General features: G+C 38.6%; 2 protein-coding genes, 1 long non-coding RNA gene and 1 pseudogene across 3 annotated transcripts; 2 read left to right on the top strand and 2 right to left on the bottom strand.

Annotated features, from left to right (window-relative positions):
• The first annotated feature begins 231 nt into the window (after window positions 1-231).
• LOC145219732 (uncharacterized) lies at window positions 232-2,900 on the top strand. Its single transcript, XM_080087052.1, has 3 exons — window positions 232-264; window positions 1,310-2,793; window positions 2,873-2,900. The coding sequence occupies exons 1-3, from the start codon at window positions 232-234 to the stop codon at window positions 2,898-2,900; spliced, it is 1,545 nt and encodes a 514-aa protein (XP_079943178.1).
• Window positions 2,901-3,444: 544 nt separating this feature from the next.
• On the bottom strand, window positions 3,445-9,271 carry LOC145219731 (protein FAM200A-like). The gene is made up of 4 exons (XM_080087051.1): window positions 9,113-9,271; window positions 5,086-5,308; window positions 4,685-4,921; window positions 3,445-4,529 (listed from the first exon to the last, which is right to left on the bottom strand). The coding sequence occupies exons 1-4, from the start codon at window positions 9,269-9,271 to the stop codon at window positions 3,445-3,447; spliced, it is 1,704 nt and encodes a 567-aa protein (XP_079943177.1).
• Window positions 6,996-15,632, top strand: LOC145217768 (uncharacterized). Its single transcript, XR_013857484.1, has 3 exons — window positions 6,996-11,170; window positions 11,450-11,487; window positions 12,773-15,632. It is a non-coding gene; the product is annotated as an uncharacterized LOC145217768 (long non-coding RNA).
• LOC145219730 (uncharacterized) lies at window positions 15,607-18,290 on the bottom strand (annotated as a pseudogene).
• Window positions 18,291-24,490: the final 6,200 nt, after the last annotated feature.

The raw sequence follows: 24,490 nt of genomic DNA, 5'->3' as shown, positions 1-24,490 counted from the left end.
ACTTTGTCCATTTGGTCGCGCAGAACACATTGTAGCAAATGAAAGCTCTGTTTTGCTTGACTGGTAAGTGTTTTGTAAGCAGTGTTTTAAATCTATTTAAATCTTTTATTTCGCGTAGTTAAACAAACAAATACCACAACATATATTTTTAGGAGGAATAACACAGTTTTTGTGGCGTTTTGAAATCATTTTATCAAAACGATCCCGTATCAAACACGTCCGTAAGACAAAATGTCAAGTGCCAAGGGAGACAGTGAATGTCAGGTAATATTTAGGCTTGTTTTAGGAAGTATTATAATTTGTTTGCGGCTTGTTCTGTGAAAAACAGTAAAGTAAAGCAATTTTCGTTGTGGACAGATTTAGTCAGCCACCAAAAAGCTGTTGCATTGGTTTGTAGATGCCACTTGCTGTAGAGTTTTTAAAAGAAAAAGCATGCGATATTGTACATTTGTCTTGGATTGTTAAAAAGAATACAAACATAAGTAAAACAGTTTATATTATGATGCCTTTTGCACCACTTTAGTTTTAGTGAAGTGTGCTAATTGTAAGAAAACATGCAACTGTTTTGAACTTTGGCAAGGTTTGATCAGAGACTACTAAGCCAAAACTGCACACTGCGATTTTTGTAAAGACCGGTTCCGCTTGAACGCGACCAGTAAATTGCGGCGTTTACAATGGAAAACGAGAGGAAAAAGTTGTGTTGTCGTATGTTTTTTCGTGTTTACATGAAGCGTAGGCTTTTTAATTGAATTTTGTTGATTGGTACATCAACTTGACTACTTCTGAAAACATATTGAAAAAAGAAACTTTCCGCAGGCGAAAAAAACGGCATAGGTGGCTATTGAATGTACGAAATTTGCTACTAAATTTTCGGATGTGCATGTATGACGAAAAATGAACCATTGCCAACATCTATAGATTATATTTGCGAAAAGAGATGTAATACGAAATGCTGCAGTTACAAATGTTCTCAAAAGAATGTAATTAAATTATAAAATCTGTCGTGTATAAATAAAGACAATGCTATGCTATGCTCAACACATTAAAAATGCAACAAATATTATCTTGCCTTTTGTTCTGGTACTTGTGTTTTTTTAATATCAATTCAAGCAGCTCAAACTAACCAACCTCATGAAATAAGCTATTGCTGCCAGGCATAATGTATGACCAAGTATTGCTCATCCAGCAGTTTTATTGCAAACAATCGACGTTTCGACGTCCTATACAAGACGCCTTCATGACATAACTGACATAACTTGCAGGACAACTTCCTTTTAAAGCGACAAAATGCAAAACACACACATGTAAGACCGGGAAGCTTCAGAAGAAAAATTGGGTCATTAATCTGTCCAGCTATCAGCCGAACGAAGTGGAGCTAAAGGTCCTGCAACTAGGAACCAGCTTTGCAGTGGCACCAAGAACAGTTCCAAAGGCAAGTATGCTGGCCTGTGTTGAAAAGGGTATTTATTCTTTGCCGTTGCATGTCAAAAATCTAATACAAAGCAAGTTTGTTAATTGCATTAAAAGTCACAGGGGCAATCCTTGTAATCTTACGACATCCGAGCGTCGTGCAGTCACAGCTCTGAAAGCCAATGACGACATTACCATTCTACCAGCAGACAAAGGTAATAGTACCGTTATTTTGGACCGCAAGGTTTATGAAGACAAAATTCACGAGCTTTTGCATGATTCAAGCACGTATAAGAAACTGCCACGTGACCCGACCCGAAGAACGGAACAAGTTCTCAACAAATTTGTTGGTGTTTTGCACAAGGAGAAAAAATGCATTTCAGATGCAATGTTCCATCACCTGCACAGCAGAGATGGTTCTGCTCCAAGGTTATATGGATTGCCGAAAGTCCACAAGAAGAATGTACCTCTTCGTCCAATCGTGTCGTTCATCGGAAGCCCCACTTACAACTTAGCCAAATATCTGGCTCGACTTTTAGCGCCGTTGATCGGAAACACGGAATTTACCGTCAGGAATTCTGCAGAGTTTGTAAAAGCTTTGAAGGCGCAACAATCATTGAGTGAAGACGAAACGTTGGTTTCATTTGATGTCACATCATTGTTTACCAACGTACCAATCGACCTAGCATTGGAAATAGCCAAGTCACGATTACTCGATGATTACAGCCTTAAAGACAGGACCACATGGACACATGAAGACATACATAGGGGGCTTGAGATTTGTTTGCAACAAACCTACTTTAGATTCAGAGGTTCCTTTTACAAGCAAATGTATGGCACGGCCATGGGCTCGCCTGTGTCAGTGGCCGTTGCCAACATGGTCATGGAGTCTGTGGAGGAACGTGCCTTACAAACTTTTGCTAAACCACCACGATTTTGGCGACGATATGTCGATGATACATTCTGTATCATTCATAAACGCCAGGTAACAGAGTTTCTGCGACATCTAAACAATGTGCAACGAGGAATTGCGTTCACTATGGAATTGGAATGCAAGAACCGGCTTCCTTTTCTAGATGTGGAAATTTTGAAAGCGGCGGATGGTAAACTTTCCACGCGTGTGTACCACAAGCCGACCAGTACCATGCGCTATTTACACTTCACATCCCATCATCCTTTGTACCAGAAAAGGGCTGTTGTCAAAGCACTTAAAGACCAGGCCAGACGCTTGACGACAGACCCAGCATTGCTTCAGGCGGAGTTAAATGAAGCCCTGCGGTTGAATGGCTACCCGAACTGGATTATGCGTGATCACAAAAAGGTTTCACGGAAAGAGATCCAGTACAAAGAACGTGCCTTCGTCACCTTACCTTACATACCAAGGTTAACAGATATAATCCGTCGTATGTTAACCGATTTCGGAGTATCGGTTGGGGTCAAACCAGCAAACACCCTACGTCAGATGCTGTCGCACCCAAAAGACCCTCTAGATCAGTGGTTCTTAACCTTTTTTCCTTGCTGCACCCCTTTCAAATCACCAACCAATCTTCGCACCCCCTTTCAAATCACCAACCAATTTTCGCACCCCCTTTTAAATCACCAACCAATTTTCGCACCCCCTTTCAAATCACCAACCAATTTTCGCACCCCCTTTTAAATCACCAACCAATTTTCGCACCCCCTTTTAAATCACCAACCAATTTTCGCTCCCCCTTCTGTAATTGCTTAAATAGAATAGACCTAACCAACCTTAATGATTCAGCATCCCCGCACCCCCTAGGAACAGTTCTCGCGCCCCCTGGGGGTGCGTGCACCCCTGGTTAAGAACCCCTGCTCTAGATGCTACTGCAACTAGGGGTGTGGTGTATGCCAGGGGTTTCCAAACTTTTTGGACAATGGACCCCTATATGTCAAAATGTTTTTTCGCGGACCCCAATCTTATGTCGCATCAATTTTCCGCCTAACCAGCGATAAATGTTAATACAAATAAAAATAAGTAACACTGAATCATGTTTATTAATCGAAATGACAACATCAATGGGATGGATGTGATTGCTTCTTACTGCATAACTTGTCAATTCTTGGAGTAATTTGTGACAAGCAAACTCGTAATTCAGAGTCTATGATAAGTCTGGACCGGTATTTTGTCTTCATATTTGTAAGAGCTGAAAATGCTGTCTCACACATGTAGGTAGTGGCAAAAGGTAATAACATTTGGGTAGCCTTTTGTGAGAGCAGTGGATATTCGTTCGCAACACTTAACCAGAAAGATGCAAGAGGTTTTTGATTGAAACTAATCATTAAAGTTCGGTCAGATGACAATTCAGCCAATTCTTCTTCTTTGCGTCCTGACAGATCAGTTTTTGCAACAACAAAGGGGTTTAAAATCCAGTCAAAATTCTCATATGTCTCTTTTAAAAAGTACTTCGTAAAATGTACAGAAAGCAATTCCAAATGTTGTTGAATGTCAGAGAAAATCAAATCTGTATTTATTAAAGGTTTGTTGGCAATGTAGTCACACAGAACAGGAAACATATCCACAACATTTTCATTTATTCTCATTTTCCATATATTGAGTTTCTTTGTGAATGCTGTTATTTTGTTTTGACTGTGTAAAATGTTCGCATCTCTTCCCTGAAGTGACAAGTTCAGTTGATTGAGAAGGTTAAAAATATCTGCCAGATATGCAAGTTTTCCAAGCCAAATTTCATCGGCTACTAGTGAAGCTAAGTCCGCATTGTGCGCTCGCAAAAAAATTAAAACCTCCTCTCGGAGTTCAAACAGGCGTTCTACAATTTTTCCTCGCGACAGCCATCTAACTTCCGTATGGAGCAAAAGGCTTGAATGTTCTGAGCCTAGTTCATCGCAAAGTTTCGAAAACATTCGGGACTGCAGTGGGCGAGCTTTGATAGAGTTGATAACTTTGACACATAAAGATAAGACATCAGACAAAGATTTTCCTAAATGTTTCGCAACAAGCGCTTCGCGATGAATCATGCAGTGCGTTTGTATAATGTTCGGTACTTTTTCCCTGATACGAGCTACAGCCCCGGAGTGCTTGCCGGTCATTGAAGCTGCACCATCGGTACATATAGCCACACATCGTTCCCACGACAGTTCTGATTGTGAAAAGAAATCACAAAGTACGTTGAAAACGTCTAAACCGGTTGTTCTGCATTGCATTTGATGACAAAACATGAAATCTTTATCATTTCATCTCCCCATGAATATCGAACATAAACCAAGAGATGTGCTTGGTTGGCAATGTCCGTACTTTCATCCAATTGGATTGCAAAATTAGTTTGATTCAGTCTCTCAAGCAGCTGTGTTTTTATGTCATTCGAAAGTTCATCGATTCTTCTTGAAATCGTGTTGTTCGACAATGGAATTTCTTTAAGCTTGGCTGCACATTTGCCGTCCAAAACTACTTCACACATGTCAATTGCTGCTGGAAGAATTAAATTTTCCGCAATTGTGTGAGCTTTCTTGGCTCGAGCCACCCTTAGCGCCACTAAATAAGATGCTTTCATTAATTTTTCGTTCGACACCAAAGACTAAAAGTTTTTTTTTGCTTTAAATATTCTTTCTTCTTTCTGTCAAAAAAAGCCTGTGGCTTTCCAGCTAGCTCAGGATGTTGAGCCATCAAATGCCGCTTTAACTTGGCTGGTTTCATACATTCATTCGACAATGTTTTGTAGCATATTAAACACTGAGGGTTAGTAACATCTGAAGGACATTCAATAAACCCGAGCTTAAGATACTCCTCATCATATGTTCGAACCTTTTGTCTCTTCGTCTTCCGGGATGAAACATCCTGAGATTGCTGGGCTTCACATTCTGAATCATTCGACTTATCCTTTCGCTTCAAAAATTTATCCATAAGATTTGAACTATAACACTAAAATTTAAAAACAGAAAAAAAATATCCATGTCAGTCAGGATATTAGAAAAATCGCAGAGGTGGCACTGCAGCTGACTACCGGTACATGTTTGTCAAATTTATTCCAGCACAAATTTTTGCAACAGGCTATGGCTTAGCCTCAATTGTTGTAGGCCTACTGACTTTGTAGACTACCGGAGAAAAAGCTGCGCAGAAACATATTTGAAAAAAATGTTGTCAGCTGCAGTGCTACCTTTGCTATTCTACTAAAAGTTAACACAAATGAATTATCTGATAACTTGGATTCGTTACTATTCTATCGTCCCTTCGCTACTGCTACTCTTATACCTAAACCAAAGTATATATAAAACACAAGTAGTCCAACCCATTGTTACGCGATACAGCCGCATGGACGCCATTTTGTGTCCAAATTAATACAGCAGGTACAGGGAAAAACACATAAATTGTCTGATTTTTACAAACTGGTGGGATTTAACGCGAGTTTGGTAGGTAAAATTGAATAAAACTTTTGGGTTCTAACATTTGAGCGTGATAATGCACGCTGAACGCAAATATTTAAAGTTTACATGAAAATTAAGCGGCCAAATTTACATGAAAAACAGCAATTTAGCTTTCAATATTGCGTTGAAATGTTAGAACCCGAAATTTTCATTCAATTTGGCAAATCAAATTCGCGTCTATGCTCTCCAGTTTGTAAAAATCAGACAATTTATGTGTTATTTTTCTCCACCCACAGTATCATTTTGGACACAATCTGGCTCCAAGGTTCTATTGCGTAACAATAGGTTGGACAACTTGTGTTTTATATAGACTTTGACCTAAACATCGTCCCTTCGCATTGAGTTATTTCTATGTTTTTATGTATTATTTTGAATTATTAAGCTAGGCCTAAGGCCAATTCGAACAAAAATTGAAACTTCAGAACTTCATAACCTTACCACCTATGGGGTTATCTATTTTAATGCTCGGACTACATAGACCTACAGGTAGATAACCGAAAAACAGTTTAGCCTTGTAGCTATATGGCAAACCTTCCCGACTGCTATACACCGTACTTTTAATTGTTGCATCATAGACGCCGAATGCAATTTTTAGGTAGAGCAACTACCAAGGCGTACTAATTCATTTCAAATATTTAAGATTGACACGGCCTAACATTCATTAAATAATTCATTTTAGTTACGAATCACGGAAACATTCATCTGCGACAATGGAAGTACGGTACCATACAATGTCAAACCTGTTTTCGCCATTTTGTCATATCGTCAGGGACCCCCTGTGCAGTCTTTGCGGACCCCACTTTGGGAAACCCTGGTGTATGCTATACCGTGCGGGGAATGTGACGAAATATACATCGGTGAGACTGGTAGAAGTCTAAATACGCGCCGGAAGGAGCACGAAAGGGATGTGGGCAAGAATGATGCGAAGAAATCAGCGTTGGCAAACCATGCAACCACTCACCATCACAGCATTAACTTTTCTGCTGCTCAAGTGTTGGTGAAGGAAACTGATTATCACAAGCGAAGTTTCCTAGAGTCTTGGAACATCCATTCACGCGCCAACACAATGAACGTTAAAACAGATGTTCTAATGCCGATAAATTATCGGTCGCTTTTACACCACTGAGCTTGTTTTATCGCTACGGTGGTGCGAGTTTGCAGCCGCGCGATCTTGTTATCGCTGTTTTACATATGTGTGTTTTGCGTTTTGTCGCTTTAAAAGGAAGTTGTCCTGCAAGTTATGTCATTATCCTGATGAAGGCGTCTTGTATAGGACGTCGAAACGTCGATTGTTTGCAATAAAACTGCTGGATGAGCAATACTTGGTCATAGCCAACCTCATAGTTGTTGATTCCAGATATATTATTCGTAGCGATTTGTAGCGATTGCGACATAATTTGTGCAAACTCTGCAATAGTTGTTTGCCAAAATAGCTCGTTTTTGACTCGCTAGCTCAAAGCTTGTGAGGAAGTTAAATTGTGTAGCATCAAATCCAACTGTATTGACAAATCATGTTCGGACTTTGTAATATTTCCTGTAGCAGTTAATTAGGATGCAGATGCGAATTTGTGATCTGGTGTTTGCGAGCTTTAACCATATGTTTTGTCTAGTGCTGTGATTGGACGCTGCTTTTTGTGGGAATTGTGCAAGAGCCAATCGCAAGAGCACATGTGTACGATTTAACGCCTTTATCCGGAGTATATATAAAACCGCACTGGTTCATTTCTCTCTCTTTCTGTCCCTGTTCCTTCTTGTGCCTTTCAGAAGTAACAAACAAACGAATCGAAGTGCAAGACACGTGTGTGGAGTTTCCAGGACTCCTGTCCTGACAAGTCCCTGGACGGTGGTATACCTTTCTAATTTGTAGTGACGCGGTTGTAACCTTGAGACTCATCAGCGAACATTAACATAAAACCGATCACTACAGATGTCTAGAAAGTCCCTCAGTTGATTAATTAGCATTTTCCTTTGTCGTCCAGGGGAACGTTTTCCACATATTTTGCCACACGAAATTAAGTACTCTTGTTTTTGTTGTCTGGTTATGTGGCCGAAAAGTTTTATTGTGCTCAGCAGTGATCTGCGGAGGTTCATGCGCGGTCTTCAAGTGACTGGTAATGCTACTCTCTCAAATTAACAACGCAAAATGTTTGCACACTGAGCCTCAATAAGTTTATAGTTCAAACTGCTGCCTCTAGATTCCTTGGAGATAAACTCCAGAAAGCATCACTTGTATAATCCGTTGACTACATTGCTGGTTTATTTGATTATCAGCGACAGAAATGTTTCAAGAAGTCTTATTCAAATTCAAACGTAATTAAAGAGAAAACAGTAATCAGCAATTAACACCAAAGCATAAAAGAATCCAAAACTTGATGTAAATATTTGAAGCGCTACTATTTCTACGCCTAAGGTTCAGGACGCTGCTCTAACGGCTAGCCGGTAAAACCAATAACTAGACCGCGCGCTACTCTTACTTCTTTTGCAAAACAGTAACAAAATATGCAATATATCCTTTGTTCTTATCATAAAAGCGGAGTAAAATAAGCACGGTTCTCGACAACACAATCGGGCTAACGTAGCACTTTAAAAACACTATAAGAAAACAGACAAATTAGTAAAAGATCTCACAAGCCAAGAAGCACGTTCTACCAAGGCCGACCAACCAAGTCTGCCTGATCACATTTTCACAGCCCTAACGTTAGGGAGCCCGCCATGAGGAAAAAACAACAGTTATTCTTGAGGCAAATTAAGCAAAGTCCCGAGGATATTTGTAATTAGGGACACGCGCAGGAATGCCACGGCAACACGGACGGTTGCGTCCGAAACGCAAAAATGGAAAACAATAAAAATAAAAGATAACATACAGTGACGAAGCAACAAACAAAGTTAGTGTTAACACAGTGAGGAAATAACTAAATAAACAAAGGTGATAATATTAGCAACACATGGAAATGAATATCATATGGTGAAATTGCTGTGCAATAGACAAATAAATAATATTATGGGAAACGAACAACATATTGTGACAAAAGAACAAACGAAACGAGTGACAAAACAGTGCAATAAAGAAATTGATAATATTATTCGTAACACCCCCCCTTCCCGCGTCGTTGCACTCCCGGGCAACAAAACAATGTTTCGTACAATGTGTTCTTTGCGTGCGAGCCCTAAGACGACTTGCACCAGGGACGTCATCAGGCGAATTGTCACCGAACTTTATCGGTATGTCACCTTGTGCTTCTCCCGTAATCGGCAGCGTTACGGAGCACGGTACGATAGGCGAGGCGATTCTTTGCTCTACCGGTTTGTGTCGGTCCCGTCCATCGTCGTCCTCCCACTTGGCACTGCTGGACACCAGTCTATTAAAATGGACCGTTTCCTGTCGGCCAGCGGCGTCTTCGATGACGTAGTGCGCTAGTGGCTTGACGTCGTTAACGCGAAAGGGACCTTTCAATGACATATGGACATTGCGCCGAGCCCCGACTGGTACAGCAGGATTTCTTAACCACACCTCGTCGCCAACCCTATGTGGTTCAACTCTGCACCGGCGTTCCGGGTTACCGTTTGTGACTTGATTGGTTTCGGGCTGGTAGAGCGTCTCACTAATGCTGCCCTTTTCCGGGCCTTACTGATGATTTGACTTCGTGTTCTTCGGCTTTTTTCCTACCCGGGACCACGTTGCACGGCGCCTCGTCGTGCTTCGAACAACTGAGACAAATTCTTTGCTTGTTTGTCTGCACAGCCTCGCCAATGTACAATTTCGAACCAGATGTCCTTGCGAACCACATGCAAAACATTTACGTATGGTAGGCCTACCGTTGCTTGTTGGTGCAGTGCGATTGTAAAAAATTAAGTTCCGAAAAGCAAATTTAAAGTTTTGTCGGAATGATCGTTTTTTAAAAAAGGGCAAAATATTTGTATATACGTCGTAGTAAGTTGTGTTGGCAATATCCTTTATTTGTCTCGCTTTCAAAAATCAAGAAAATTGCATTACAAAAGTAACTGCGTGACAATGTACAATGTACAGTTTTTTCAAACTTTTGAAAGCTACAATTAACGTCACTACCAGATCATACGCGATGTGACTTAGAACCATGATTCTTAATCGTGGTTTCACTTCGCGCATTTAAATGGCGGTCTTTTCCCACCAGAAATCTTTCAAATTTCTTAAACAGACATCACTAAATCATAAATACGTGTTTGAGAATTCCAAAATTTCAAGGTAGAGATTTGATTGCAACAGCGCCTTTGCTTTATGTAGCTATACGAACTTATACGGTCAGTGCGTTGTTGCCTGTTGCACAATTAATTCCTTGTAAGTCGTGTGCATGGAGAATATTTATAGTGTGTAAAAAGCAAGAAAAATTACTTCTGATCACATTGGGCCACTCTTTGGAAACATGCAAAATAGCACTACTGGATACAGGCAAACAAACAGCCAATGATTTGCAAGCAATAACCCACCGCCATGGGCGCCGAGTGGGCGTATAAAGCACGGTGGAGGCCACCGTGAATGTTTTAATTTCTTTGTAGCGGTATCGTACGAAACATAGTAAAAGTTGGAAAAATTTTGCTTTTAGACAAGCGTACTGGCAAAAAAGCAACAAAACGTGCAATTGTATTGTCATAAACGGTTATTTTAGGTGATACGAGAGCAACAGCCTGACGAAACATTTCCTAAACGTTGCTAAACCAATAATAACGTTAAAGCAAAGTGTTTCAAATGAATATTACTTTAACTTTTTTTCAGAATTTGACGAACGTTGCATTATATTTTCTAGTTAAAATGACGTCATAATTTACGTCCGCCACACTGCAATTTTGTAAAACTCGGCGCCTAAGCTCACCACCCTAACAATGCAGTTGTTGTTAGAAATGTGCAGTAAAACAACTCTCATTTTTCCAATTTGTACCAGCAATTTCTGTGAAGATGTAAGTGATATCAGTTTACCCTCATATATTCTGTATTTGAATTCAAATATTTTATGATATTGCTAAATTTTATCTATTTTATGATTGTAAATTTGGTAGTAATAAAGCGTCATTGCAAAAACTATTATGTTGAAAGTTTCAGAAAATCTGTTTGACGAAGCATTTTTTTGTAATTCTTTTGCGTTTCCTGTGCGTTCATTGCTGATGAGAGCTTTGGAAATAAAGACAATGCTAGACTCGCAGACTGAAAACATCCCGATGAAAACGCACTGACCAAGTATTTTTGCAAAACATTTGGCCTGACGGACCTAAAGTATTTTTTGCATTAATTTTGCAAGACGAAGCAAAAATGAAGAAAATAGAAGTTGGCCTGATGGTGCTTATGACGTATTTTCTGCTAACACAAGGAAAGGCATTGCGAGGACCAGTAAGTATTTTTAATCCATCCTGTTGCCAAAGCAAACAATGTAAATCGCATTGTAACTTTCAAACGATTTTATTTTTATAAATGTTATTGACAAAAATAATAAAATCCGCGTTGTTGATATGGTTACCGCTGCCTTGGATCACTTTTTATGAAAGAGATATTGTTGTAACTGTCATTCCTTGTTTTTATGTTTATTGATTTCCCATGAAAATAATTTCCATTTCTTACCAATGTCAAGTTTTCAGTTCTTGATAACAAAATTGTAATGCTTATTTGTAGGAAATTTTGAATCAATTTTCCGTGCAAGATCTAAAAAGGTAAGAACAAAAATACAGTTGTTTTATATTTTTCACTCCGGAAATTTGACTACAACTTGTTGGATGGGACTCAAACTGCGTAGCGTTGATTGCTCTTTTGCAGATGCGTAAAATCTTTTTACTGATTAGATTGTTTAATGCAGGGGTGGCCAACCCGCGGCTCGCGAGCCGCATTCCGCTCTTTGCCTAGTTTTATGCGGCTCTTACGTTGTGGAAGTTTGGGGCCACTGCGGATTTTTTAGTTATTTTGTGGCTATGACATTTTGCTTTTAAACAAACTTACTTTCGGTCTGGCCACAAAGCTTGCCTTGAAACTGCAACCTTCTTAGGCAAATGGCTTGATTATGATGGCACATATTCAATTGTCGAACAATGAATGATTCCTCATTGTTTCGTACAATGCAAATGCAGTATTGTTTTGACACAATGCAACAGCAATATTTACAACAACGTGTTCCAAAATTAATAATGTTTCAATCCGTTGTTTTTCGGGTTATTACCAACGTTATTTTATGGGCAGTCTGTCTCTTGGTCGTGGGTTTGAGTTAAGCGATTGTTGGTGTTGAATATATTAGTGACGTCGCAATAAATTTAGTTTCACCACCTTGCGTTTTTGTAAAACTCGACGCCTACTTTGGGGCGTGCGCGTTAGATGAAAGTACCGCAAAGTTCAAAGCAGGGAAAATCTTTTAAGTAAACAATTTTTGTCAAGTTAGCCTTCAAAATGGCAGAGAAAAAAAGATTCCAGTACCTCACCAGACATGAATCTCACCGCCCGTTACTGATAGTAAGAGAAAAAAGGATATTTTAATTTGTATGTTTTTGTTTGTGGGATTCGTTAAAATGAGAGTTTGTGTGTAAGACAATGCAAATCATTCATTGTTAAAAATGACTGGCCGGTGGTCTGTACAAGTCAAATTGTGTCATTATTATGTTTGTGTGCGACATTTAGAATAAATCTGGTTAATGCAGGTAGCCCATGTTGGCCTATGTGTATGATGTGGCTCTTTGTGGTAACACAATAACAAATGTGGCTCTTAGGCATTGACCGGTTGGCCACCCCTGGTTTAATGGGTAGTTGGAGGTTTTACCAGGAGGTTTACTACGGTTTTTAAATCCTCCGCTTGTTAAAGAAATCTTGTCAAGAAATGCAAAACACGGAGTTCCCACACACAAGACAACAAGTTTACGAAAATTAGATGACATTTAAACCTTCTTACAAATATTGTTACTGTCTGTAACAATATGTTGTTTTATTGATCACTTTCGTGATTGTGTTTTGTAGACCAAAGAACACCCCATTCTTGTCGACCCAAGCAGCTGATTATCAAAACATATACTTGTGTTGTGTTTTGGATGAGGGTTGTTGTGTTCTGTGAAACATTCACATGACCGTAAAATATAATTGCCTTTTTCGGAACAACTAATTACATGAACGAAAATTTTGCAGTTAGCACTTAAAGTAAACAAAAGCATCACTTAAATCAGGGGTGGGCAACCTGCGGCCCTTGATTAAAGGTTGTGCGGCCCGCAGAAACGCTTAGATTCAAATGTACTGGCAAACGAGTCCAACTATTACATATTTTTGAGCAGATTAGTATTTCCGATGCTATTTTTTGCGACCTGGCAACTTGTGGCTAGAATCAAATGCGAATTTTACTTGTAGTTAGGCATACTTGGTAAACAACAAAGAAAAATCACCCGCGGTCTAATTTTGGCAATTGTATTTGGCCCCTCAGTAACAAAGGTTGCCCATCTCTGACTTGAATGTTTTGTGTAAGACAAATTTTCTTTCTTTGAAAACATTGTATGAAAACAATATTTTACGTATCGGACATGTTAAATGAACTTGCAACATTATAAACCGTTAAGAGAAACTACACACGGTACGTCGGTTACAGAATTGCACACAATGTGATTGATGGTGTGCATAACGGTCACTCCAAAGGTCAAGTAAACTTTTGAATAGGTATTCTACGATTTAACTGTTTAAAACAATACTTTCGCCAAATACTGGTCAATTAGAATGGCAGCAACAAGCAGTCTGTTGAGCTATGCAGCAAATATCTGGCGTCAACAATTGGCGCCTATCCTGCCTTTCTGTTCTGTCAGTACGCCACACACATGCAGCACAGTCCGTGCAAACGCACCAAAGCAACGCAGGGTTCGAAATCAAAGACTGTTTAGCTAATGCAAAGTTCGAAATGAGACCTTAAAACGTAATTAAAGCAGCATTGAACAAAAAGTTACCAAAAAAAATTGTCAAACCACCATTCATAAAACTCAAGCAACTGTCAAAACCTTGAATGTCACAAATGCTTCGCTAAAAACACTCCTTTTAGAATTTGTGACTTCCCAGTTTTATCGAAATTTCATCCAATTTTACATTTTCGCATTACGAACACTGTCCTGCATATTATGTATATTTATGTAATTTATCAAACAAACTAAATCGATCGTCCAAAATCTTTTTGCAGTTTTGTTTACTTATATGCATTAGAACATATACTGTTCATAAAATCAGTTACCAATTACTTCAAACAACTTATCTGATTCAAAGCAGAAATATACCACTTCAACGCATATAACAATACCGTGCCACTGTATTAATGTACATTGAACGCGTAGTAAGCATACCTGCTCAACTGTATGAGTTAATAAACGTATTTGTGCGCCAGTGATTTGGTCGCTTCGGCTACCGAAGACCAAAACGTTATAAACAAACAAACAGCAAAGTATTAAATTAAACTAATCAGTTTCGTGTGTAACTAGACAAGAAACACAGTGTGGTCAACATAATTACATTTTTAATTTTTTTTTGTAAGATTATAACTTGTGTTGGGTTACAGATGACACTATTGTTGAAAGGCAGTTGAGTGGAATCCCGATGAAGTTTTGTACAAGCAAAGTGTTTTGTACACTAGGTTTTTTTACGGGATTTGGCACGCTTACCGTAACCCTCTGCGCATTTCATTAGTAAAAACGAATTAAAACGACGACACATCAATGCAAAAATAAGCCACTGCGCAAGGAGACGCAAACAATGTGGTTTGGTAATGTACAATGTTTTTTAAAGAAATAGCGAATCATGAAAAGTACAATTTAGTCAAACAATTGCTGGATTTTTTTAAAGACAGTTTGCAATTCCTGTTAGTTGTTGAGACTTATCGATAAAACATTATGAAATGCAGTGCATGTTGTCACCTGAGAAACTGTATTTAATATCAAACGCTTGAGAGCAACACCTTGACAACAAAACGCCAATACAAAGTAACTATTAAACCTTCCATGATCTTTGTAAACCAGTTTTTGTTTTTAATACCTGCTGCGGTCTGTTGCGAATGTCATATCTGACTTATGACTGTGGTTGTTTATGTAAGGCTTTCTTGGTTGGCATTAGTTAAAACATTCGTTTATTTACCTTCAAGTACAAGTCTTAATTAATGTTTCGGTTTTGGCCCCAAAGTTTTTGTTCGTGAGTCAGTGCAGTTATATCTATAAATAATTTCTGTATATACACATCATGCCAAGTCTATAGAGCTCTTCTGGCAAATGTATTTTTATTCCGACGTTTCGACGTCCTTTACTGCCAATACTCTCCGCAAGCTACCGAGTCACCCAAAAGATCCAATCAACACCTTTGAACAACGAGGTGTTGTATAGTCCATTCCCTGCGCCGATTGTCCGTTAATATACATCGGGGAAACTGGACGGTCACTCAACACCCGACGAAAAGAACATCAACGCGATGTTGCCAACAACGACGCGAAGAAGTCGGCCCTTTCCAATCACGCAGTATCACAAGGCCACCGTATTGATTTCAATGCGGCGTCTGTTGTGGCCCGGGAGCCTGACTACAGGAAAAAACTATTTCTTGAGTCATGGAATATTCACCAACGGGGCAACACAATGAACATCAAAACAGACGTGATGCTTTCAGCGTGCTACAGGCACCTGCTCAAAGATTAGAGGCCCAAACATTCGTTTTCGCGCGGTGTTTTCGTTGCGTTGTGATGTGCTTGCGTTTCATTCTTTTTTCCTTTGTTTATCGTGCACTGTTCTGGTCGCATTCAGTGTTATTTACCCTGATGAAGACGACCTGTATAGGACGTCGAAACGTCGGAATAAAAATACATTTGCCAGAAGAGCTCTATAGACTTGATACTATGCCTGGCAGCAACAGCTTATTTATACACACCATGCGTCTCAAAAGAAGCAAATCCTAATACACTTTGGGCGAACAAACAAAGATTTTTGCGAAGGTTGGGGAAATTTCGCTGACAATCAAATCGCCCAAATTTGTCGCAGTGACGTCATGAGGTCGCCATATCTTGTGGTCACGCTTGGTTAATGTTGCTGCCCTGAACTCGCAATCCGAGGTTGAACTGCAAAACACGGTGATTCTCCACATCACAGACAAACACGTTGTTATGACAATCGCACGTGACACCGGCCGGGTACTTCATCTCGTACCCACAACCGCTTAGGGGGCGGATTAGGTGGATAGGATTCCCGTAAGGGTCAAAAACCACCACCTAGTTTTCAAGGTGGTTTGACACCACCACGTGGCCTTCACTGTTGCAGCAAATCCGCAGGAGGTCGCCCTAATTGCCCGGATTAAAGCTTTCCAAGAGTCTGCCATCTTTGGGTTACCCACAAACTGCTCTAGGCCCCTTTGGCTAAACAAAGAAATCAAATATCGCTCCAATGCGTTCTACGTCCCAACTCTTATTCGCGCCGGTATACTTAGTCACTACGATCTAATTAACAAAGAAGGCCACTATATGACTTACGACGACCTCGCATTAAAATTTAACTTCACACCACCCAATCACGGATTCGTTGAATTTATTAGATTGGTTTCTGCCATCCCAGCGAATTGGGATGTGCGAGACAAACATGCCAGCAAAGAAAACGTTCAAAAGACCCCATTTTGGTTAAACACAACCGCCAAATTTAGCGAGGTAGAACAAGCGTACCTACACGTAACAGATTACACAACAGAATCACCCCTCCACCAACAGGGAATGTGGGAAAGGGATTTGGGTACGGGAACGAACATACCAAACTGGGGACACATATACAATAATAACTATATTTAAAAGATCTCCCTGGGAGGTCCTTATGGTTTATGTAATAAGATCCAAGTACCTCCCTGGGGGGTCCTTTGTTTGCGACGGCGTTTACAAGTCCAAACACCTCCCAAGAAGGTCTAAGTTGCGCCATCGTGGCTACTGCGGAGCAACGGAGAGGAGCAACGGCGCGGCGCGGAGCAACGGCGCAACTCAAGCGTTGCAAAGGGAAAAAAGGGGCTGAAGTCTATGCAACTAAAACCCGGGTATTGCTTTGAGCTGTATCACACGCTTCAAAGTTACAAACGGTGACTTTTATGTGCAATATCATCGTTTACTTTTGTTGACTGAACAATAAACTTCATGTTTTTTGTTTGGTGTATGGTTTTGGTTGATTTTAGAATTGATTGGTTTGGTAAAAAATAAGGCTGTTTTTGCATTGGCTACATAGAAAAAAGCCATATTTGAAATGTCCATAAAAAAATAAATCATTTGTATTGAGGAATAAAACCTTTTATATCGTGTTTTGTGTGTATTGTGCTATTTGAAAAAAACAAAAAAAGAATTTGGACCTCTATGACTTTTTGGGTCAAAAAAATTTGGACCGCAAAGGGTTAAGAGCCTTTCAAATGAAAATGAATTTAAAAGCCATCATAACTAATGATAAATTATATACAGTTGGCATAGTACCCTCACAACAGTGCGTTTTCTGTAAAGATTTTCCAGAAACCCTTTTACATCTATTTTACTCATGCACCGTAACTGCAAAGCATTGGGAAAATGTTACTGCGTGGATTTACAGCAAACTGTTAATTGATGTTAGACCTCGTACTATCTTATGTTTATTTGGAACGGATGACTAAGAACTGTTACTGAACTGCATCCTTCGGTGTGCGCGATATGTATATATGAGCAAATACGCGCAAAGTAAACCAACTTTGCAAAGATTTTTTTTATTCCCAAAAAACGCTAAAACACTTGGAATTCCTACATGCAATTAAAACCAACAAACGCCCTGATTTTTTACGTAAGTGGTCCGACCTTTGATTGTCGCGTACTTGACTTAGCGTATTTCTTGTCTTGTTTGTATTCTTTCTCATTTTACTTGTTATCGTAATAAAAAAGTCTGCCATCTTTTGAACACGTGGAAATCCGCATCTGCATGACAAATCAAATGAAAAATCAAATACTTACGTTTCCTAAGATATTACGTTACTCAATTTACATTTCAAGATCGTGCAATAATGTTACGTCATAAGTTCAACATTCTTTACAAATCTTATAGACTAGTTTATATTTCTCTATCTACTGGTCTGTTACCTTTAACAACATAAAACAAAACCAAGAACAACAACTAAATTTTGACTAAATCTACAAACATGATTAACCGTGCTCTTTAAGTAAACCTTTCCTGTCAATAGCAACGATTCTGTCCATATTGTCTACAGCGATACAAGATGTTGAGCCGATCACACCCGGTCCGAATCTGCTTATTTTTTGGCCTTCTGAAGTAAAAATCCCAATCCTCGAAGTCCCGTCAAAACCAACACAATTAATACATAAGTTCCCGTCCCTAAAAACCTGGACACCTTGCGCTTGAAAGTTAAATCCTTCCATAGTGGTCGGAAAGGATGTTCTGCGAACAGAGAATGCGAGACCAAGTTTAGATCTTTTGGATAATTATTTCTTTTTTTCTCTTTTTTTAACAATGAACAACTGTAAGATTTGAGTTTGTAACTATCGTAACCTTTAGTATCGACCCATTTGAAACTTATCTACTTACATTGGTTTTCGCTTTAACAGGTCAATGACTTGCACACGTTTGTTCTAAAGGTCACATACATACACTGGTCCCACCAACGTTCCCCCCCAGTCGTGTTATACTCACAGTGCGCCTAACTCACGTTCTGGTGAGCTCCTGCCACATAACGCTTTATAATACGGTGCAGCTGCAGCGCGTTTAATCATGATCCACCAATTGTGCCCTCCACTTTTTTGCGCCCCATAACGTCTTAACGTTGCTCAGCTATTTCCGGCTTGGTGATTGTCTTTAGTGCAATTGTGTCGCTATGTTTTTTTTTTCACCAAGCGAAATAAACTCAACTCAACTCAATACAGGATTTTGCCATCCTTGATGGTGGTAAAATGTTGTACCCAGCCCCCGAACTGACCTGGGGCCTTTCCTTTTCTCCCCACCTATAAAGTGTATGTGTGCAACTTAGTATGCAAATTCCACATCAACACTGCAAACCAAATTGGGTTAAAACAGTATGAAAAAGTTGGGTTTGCAAAAATGCAAGTGTTTTGGGTTTACACTGTAAAGTAAGTCAAATAAATGCCCAAATTTTGATTGCTACGCAAACTTTTATGTGTACCCAACCGCATTTACCCAAATAATTTGGTTTCAAGTGATAAACTATTGCCAGAATGTACCTAAATTATATTGTTACCCAAATTTTAAAGTGTACTAAACTGAATGTTAAATGATTAGGGTAATAATGAACAATTTTCAAATAAGTCAATGTTGCAAGTAAATTTGCATCTTTTATGAAACAATGCTTTCCATAAGCATGTCTCTTCAATATTGACAGATTTTTGCAACCGCAAACTACAAACAAGCCACTTTGATCACGCGAAAAAAACACTCCCTACAGCGCTCATGCGTATAAGATGAACGATCTCTACTTTTATTGCAGAACATAATAACTTCAGGCCCAAGCGATAAACACAAATTTAAATGTGAATAGTAAGGGATTATCTAATCAAACGTTGTTTTGAAAAAAAAACATGAAAAAGGGGATCCGTTAAATTGTCTTTTGAAGCTTCGGACAAAGTGCGACGTTTATGGCGTGGCTGGTGGCAAAAGCCCGCCAACGCGATCACGTGTGTTTGTTGTTGCAAGCGACTATGGTGTTTTTCGTGTTTAAACGGTTTTTGTACTAAATGTTTTTGCTTAATTTAGGTTAGAATAAAACAATTTAAAAATGGATTCATCGAATAGCGATGTTATCATAATTGTCAAGGAAGCGTTACAAGGTGTTTCTGAGGAAAAGACACAAAAGAAATGCGACATTTTTAGAGGTAAGTATTTTTTGTTAGAATAACTTTGTAATTGATCCTTAAACTATAATACTTTATAGAAAGCCTGGTTGATGGAAAATCCTTAGCGACATCACAGAAGATAGTAGTCTGACTTTAAACACATCTGATGAGTTTTACAACAGTGGTAGTGATGAAGTGCCATCCTCATCCCACCATATTTTTACACCAAATTTGTGCAAACCTGTGCCAAAAGTGTTTCCAATGGGACAGTTAAGGGTCAAAATGCCGCATGGTGTCGCCACACAACAGTTTTGGTTGTCATAACGGCACAAACGCGCGCAAATTTAGACGCCTAAATTTCGCATTACTCCATCAACACAACTCCGCCATATTTCTACCAACGAACACTGCTATTTGCCAACATTAATCAAGTAAATAGCATAATATCAAGTTTGCATACAGACTACAATCTAAGTTAGTTAAATAGAAGATGTGCCACAACAACTGGCAAGAAAGATGATTTAATTTTAAGGTGCGTTGTATTTCTGTATTTTTTTGCAATAGCTTCTTGTTTTTTCTCTGCATAACTACTTGTGCACAGACTTCAGGCTTATGATATGAACGACAACTTCACCTGTTCTGTGAGCTTGAGCGAGGATGTGGTATGTCGCAGCTCTGAGTTACTGTGACCTAAAGTAGGGTTTATTCAAATAACCAGCTTGGACCAAATACCACACACAACTGAGGAACAAGCGAAAGTTTATTTTCATTTCAAGTCCGCATGTGACAAAACTTCCAACATTGATGTGAAGGCTATTGTAAAAGTACGCCTATTAATGGATTGTAACTGCACTGAAGCATGTAGCAGTCTGAAATGGTAATCTGTGTTTTATTTAAGTGGCATTGTTTTTTTTATGTAATGTTAAAATGAAACTCGAAAACTGAATAAATTGTAAATTCAGAATGTGAATATGCAGCAGGAAGCCGTTGCTACATGCAAACATCTGGTTTCCAAATTTCACATCACAGGAGAGCTATCTGTTAAGAAAAGTTGTACAGATCAGCTTCAAACGTTTCACCACCCTGCAAAACAATTGACAAGTAATTACTCACTTTATTTATTACATATACTGTATAGTGGTGGCTTGTAAACCTTGTTTTCTACAAATTAAAAAAAATGAATGAAACACAACTGCACAAAGTGAGTGCAAGGACTGTTAACCAATGAAAGTTTCACATAACAGCATCAAAATTTGGGGATATTATTTTGGAAACTGAAAGACGAAATATGCAAAACTATGTGACTCTAAGTTTGTACCGTCCACAGAAGCAATATGTCATGGCAAAATGTATGAAAAAAGGCACTTACTTTGTTCAGCAAAACACAAAATATCCACATGAGTCCAGCGGGTCTGTTTATTGCCAACCAACAGCCATACCTTGCTGCAACACCAGATGCAAAGGCTGGTTGTCCATACAGTGGAAGAAATGAAATTATTACTGAAGATGCTAACTTCCCATATCTGGAATTTGTTAATGACAGCCTTCAATTAAAAAACACAATAAATACTACTTTCAGATTCAAGGACAGATAGGCATTGCTAATAAGCAGTACTCCTACTTTGTGGTGTATACTCTAAAATATTTTTAAGATTTCAGATTCAAGGACAGACGGGCATTGCCACTGATCTCTATAAACACTGGATTGCGCTACTGGCCGTCACGGTTGAAGCAAATTAAAGCGTAATGACGGCTGCAAAAGTAAGCCCCAAAAATGCATTGCGGGCAATAGGGAGGGAGTGGAAAAATGTCGATAAATTTTGTTTTAGGCATTTGTATAACGATTTTTGCAGATATGATTTGTAGTTTAATAGGACGCATCTATTCCAGTGTGTAATAACTTATAAATACACGTAAATTGACTGTGATGTGTATTAGTGTAAGTGTACTGGGAATTAAAACGTTTTTAAGTTAGTGTTGAAATAAATCATTACTGGGTGGTAATAAATGTTTTATCGTGCAATATAAGAAATTTTCGTGCTTTTTTAAGTATTTTGTATTTAGGACTTAAATCACACAAGCGCTTAATTTCTTCACACAAGATGATGTGATACTTTGTATGGCATTACCTTGCTTATCCAAACTGCTGTTTTTGACTGTCATCAAACTCCTGGAAATTCTGAGGAACAAGTGGTTTGAACGTTTTACTTAAACACACCAAGTAATAATATAATATTTCAACTATTTTGCTCAAAATATTTTTAACAGTATTTGACTTTTTTTCTTGATCGAGTGAATTTGATTTGGGTGTTTATTATCTATTATAAAATAAGTAATATTATAAATTTTAACAATTCTCATGAAGTTGTTTGTGAACATTTCAGACACAATAGGGTTTATGTTTCTCCAATAAGCAACATTAATTGTCTCCGATAAAATCCAGTGGAAATGTTGTAGTCTCTTCCCAAACTCTCAAGCTTGATGACACTGCAGGATTACAATACGCCATTTTCGACAACAAATACAGTTCAAAGGGATTGGAATCACTTTAAATATTTTGTGTGTGTATACTGTTTCATTTGCACTATATATGTTTTGTAATCATTTATGACATATAGCCTGTGATATGCTGCACATTTTAAACTTAAACAACTTTAAGGTTTTTTATGTTGTGAATGCACAATCTGTTATAATGGGATAACCAACTAGAAGGGTGGCTCAGCACATATTGCCATTGCACATACACTACGTACACATTATTTCATAGGTCCCATATCACCCTATGTCTTTTATAGCCTTAGTTGTTTCTGCAAGCCGAAACTCATGGGTCCCCCACACATGCAAAGTTGTAAATAATGCATTTTGCAAAAAAATACTATGAATAATTTTGGTGCTATCTGTTTAAACAGGGCAATAAAAAAGTCTGCAGACATTCGGACATTGTTTAAAAATCACCCTTTTGGGGGGCTGGTGGGGTAAATATTCGGGCTGCAGGGTGAAACACAACAATCGACACCTAATTATGGCACAAACAACAAACTGTCCAAATTTCATCCAAGTCAGACATTGTTTAAAACTTTACCCATTTTAGGGGGCTGGTGGGGTAAATATTGGGGCTGCAGGGTGAAACACAACAATCGACACCTAATTATGGCACAAAGAACAAACTGTCTAAATTTCATCCAATTCGAACATTGTTTAAAATTTTACCCATTTTAGGGGGCTGGTGGGGTAAATATTGGGGCTGCAGGGTGAAACACAACAATCGACACCTAATTATGGCACAAAGAACAAACTGTCTAAATTTCATCCAATTCGAACATTGTTTAAAATTTTACCCATTTTAGGGGGCTGGTGGGGTAAATATTGGGGCTGCAGGGTGAAACACAACAATCGACACCTAATTATGGCACAAAGAACAAACTGTCTAAATTTCATCCAATTCGAACATTGTTTAAAATTTTACCATTTTAGGGGGCTGGTGGGGTAAATATTGGGGCTGCAGGGTGAAACACAACAATCGACACCTAATTATGGCACAAAGAACAAACTGTCTAAATTTCATCCAATTCGAACATTGTTTAAAATTTTACCCATTTTAGGGGGCTGGTGGGGTAAATATTGGGGCTGCAGGGTGAAACACAACAATCGACACCTAATTATGGCACAAAGAACAAACTGTCTAAATTTCATCCAATTCGGACATTGTTTAAAATTTTACCCATTTTAGGGGGCTGGTGGGGTAAATACTGGGGTGATTAAGTCAAACAAACCAAAAGGCACATCTACATAACCATATCTTCAATCTGTGAAAGTTTCATCCAAATCCAACAAAGATTTGTTGCCAAAAGTGCATGGACAAACTTCACGGCGGAAAAAAGAAAAAAAAAGAAAAAAAAAAAGAAAAAAAAAAAAAACATAGTGAAATCAAGATGCGTCCCCTTCAGGGAAGGGGACCCATAATAATGGTGATGCATCTGACAATAAATTATAGGATATCTGTTTGAACTTGACTGGTGCAATTGTATTTTGCCTTTATTCCTGTTTAGCAAGAATTTAAGTGTTGGTAAAAAGTGTTGTGTATGCGTGTTTTGCAGAAAATTGCTTATTAAGTGGAATAAAAATAATATCTCATGACTCTGACTGAAATAATAGCCTACATAAACAGGCAACTCATTTGGGTAGATATACTTGTCCACCCTAACTGCTATGATAGTCTTAAATGCATTTATATGCACATATATCTCTTTGAGATATTAGAATTTTGTTAAGAGTTTATAGTTTGAGAATTTACAACATTATAACAAAAATTTATTCCACACATGTTGGATGCAAACTGATAAGGGTATATTAAATGAGCTAAAAAATGTGAGCTTACTCGATTTATGGTGTGTAACATACAAGCAAAATATTGTTGAACCGACTACAAAAAAACTTAAAACAGTCACATTTTAGCCCCAAGACTTTAGTGACAATCAAAAACAGCAGTTTGGATCAGCACAAGGTGATACTAAATGAAGTATCACAGTCTTGTGTGAAGGAAAGAGCCATTCTTGTCGGATTTATGTCTTAAATATAGATGAACGCACGCAAAGTATTTATATTGCACAATAAAATATTTATTACCACTCAGTAACGATTTATTTCACCACTAACCTAATAGCGTATTTCCAGCACATCTACACTAACACACATCACAGTCAGTCTACGCATATTTATTGGTTATTACACACTGGAATACATGCGTCCTATTAAACTACAAACCATATCTGCAAAAATTGCTTAAAACACGATTTATCGACTTTTTTCCACGCTCTTCCCCATTGCCCGCAATGTATTTTTGGAACTTCCTTTTGTAGCTTCAAAAATCACCCAACCGTTCAACGGAG

The sequence above is a fragment of the Phallusia mammillata genome, chromosome 3 (assembly GCF_965637545.1).
Source record: "Phallusia mammillata chromosome 3, kaPhaMamm4.hap1.1, whole genome shotgun sequence".
In the NCBI taxonomy this organism is placed as follows: domain Eukaryota; kingdom Metazoa; phylum Chordata; class Ascidiacea; order Phlebobranchia; family Ascidiidae; genus Phallusia; species Phallusia mammillata.
This window is presented reverse-complemented; position numbering and strand designations above follow the sequence as displayed.

Bases quoted from the DNA above. Each gene is read 5' to 3' on its own strand.
- LOC145219732 (XM_080087052.1), top strand. From the start codon at position 232: ATGTCAAGTGCCAAGGGAGACAGTGAATGTCAG. The intron at 265-1,309 runs GTAATATTTAGG...CACACATGTAAG, and splicing joins AGGGAGACAGTGAATGTCAG to ACCGGGAAGCTTCAGAAGAA. The intron at 2,794-2,872 runs GTTAACAGATAT...ACCCTACGTCAG, and splicing joins ACCTTACCTTACATACCAAG to ATGCTGTCGCACCCAAAAGA.
- LOC145219731 (XM_080087051.1), bottom strand. From the start codon at position 9,271: ATGTCATTGAAAGGTCCCTTTCGCGTTAACGACGTCAAGCCACTAGCG. The intron at 5,309-9,112 runs GTAGAGCAAAGA...TTTAAATTTTAG, and splicing joins GACGGGACCGACACAAACCG to TGTTATAGTTCAAATCTTAT. The intron at 4,530-4,684 runs GTACGGACATTG...TTTCACAATCAG, and splicing joins TGCAATCCAATTGGATGAAA to AACTGTCGTGGGAACGATGT.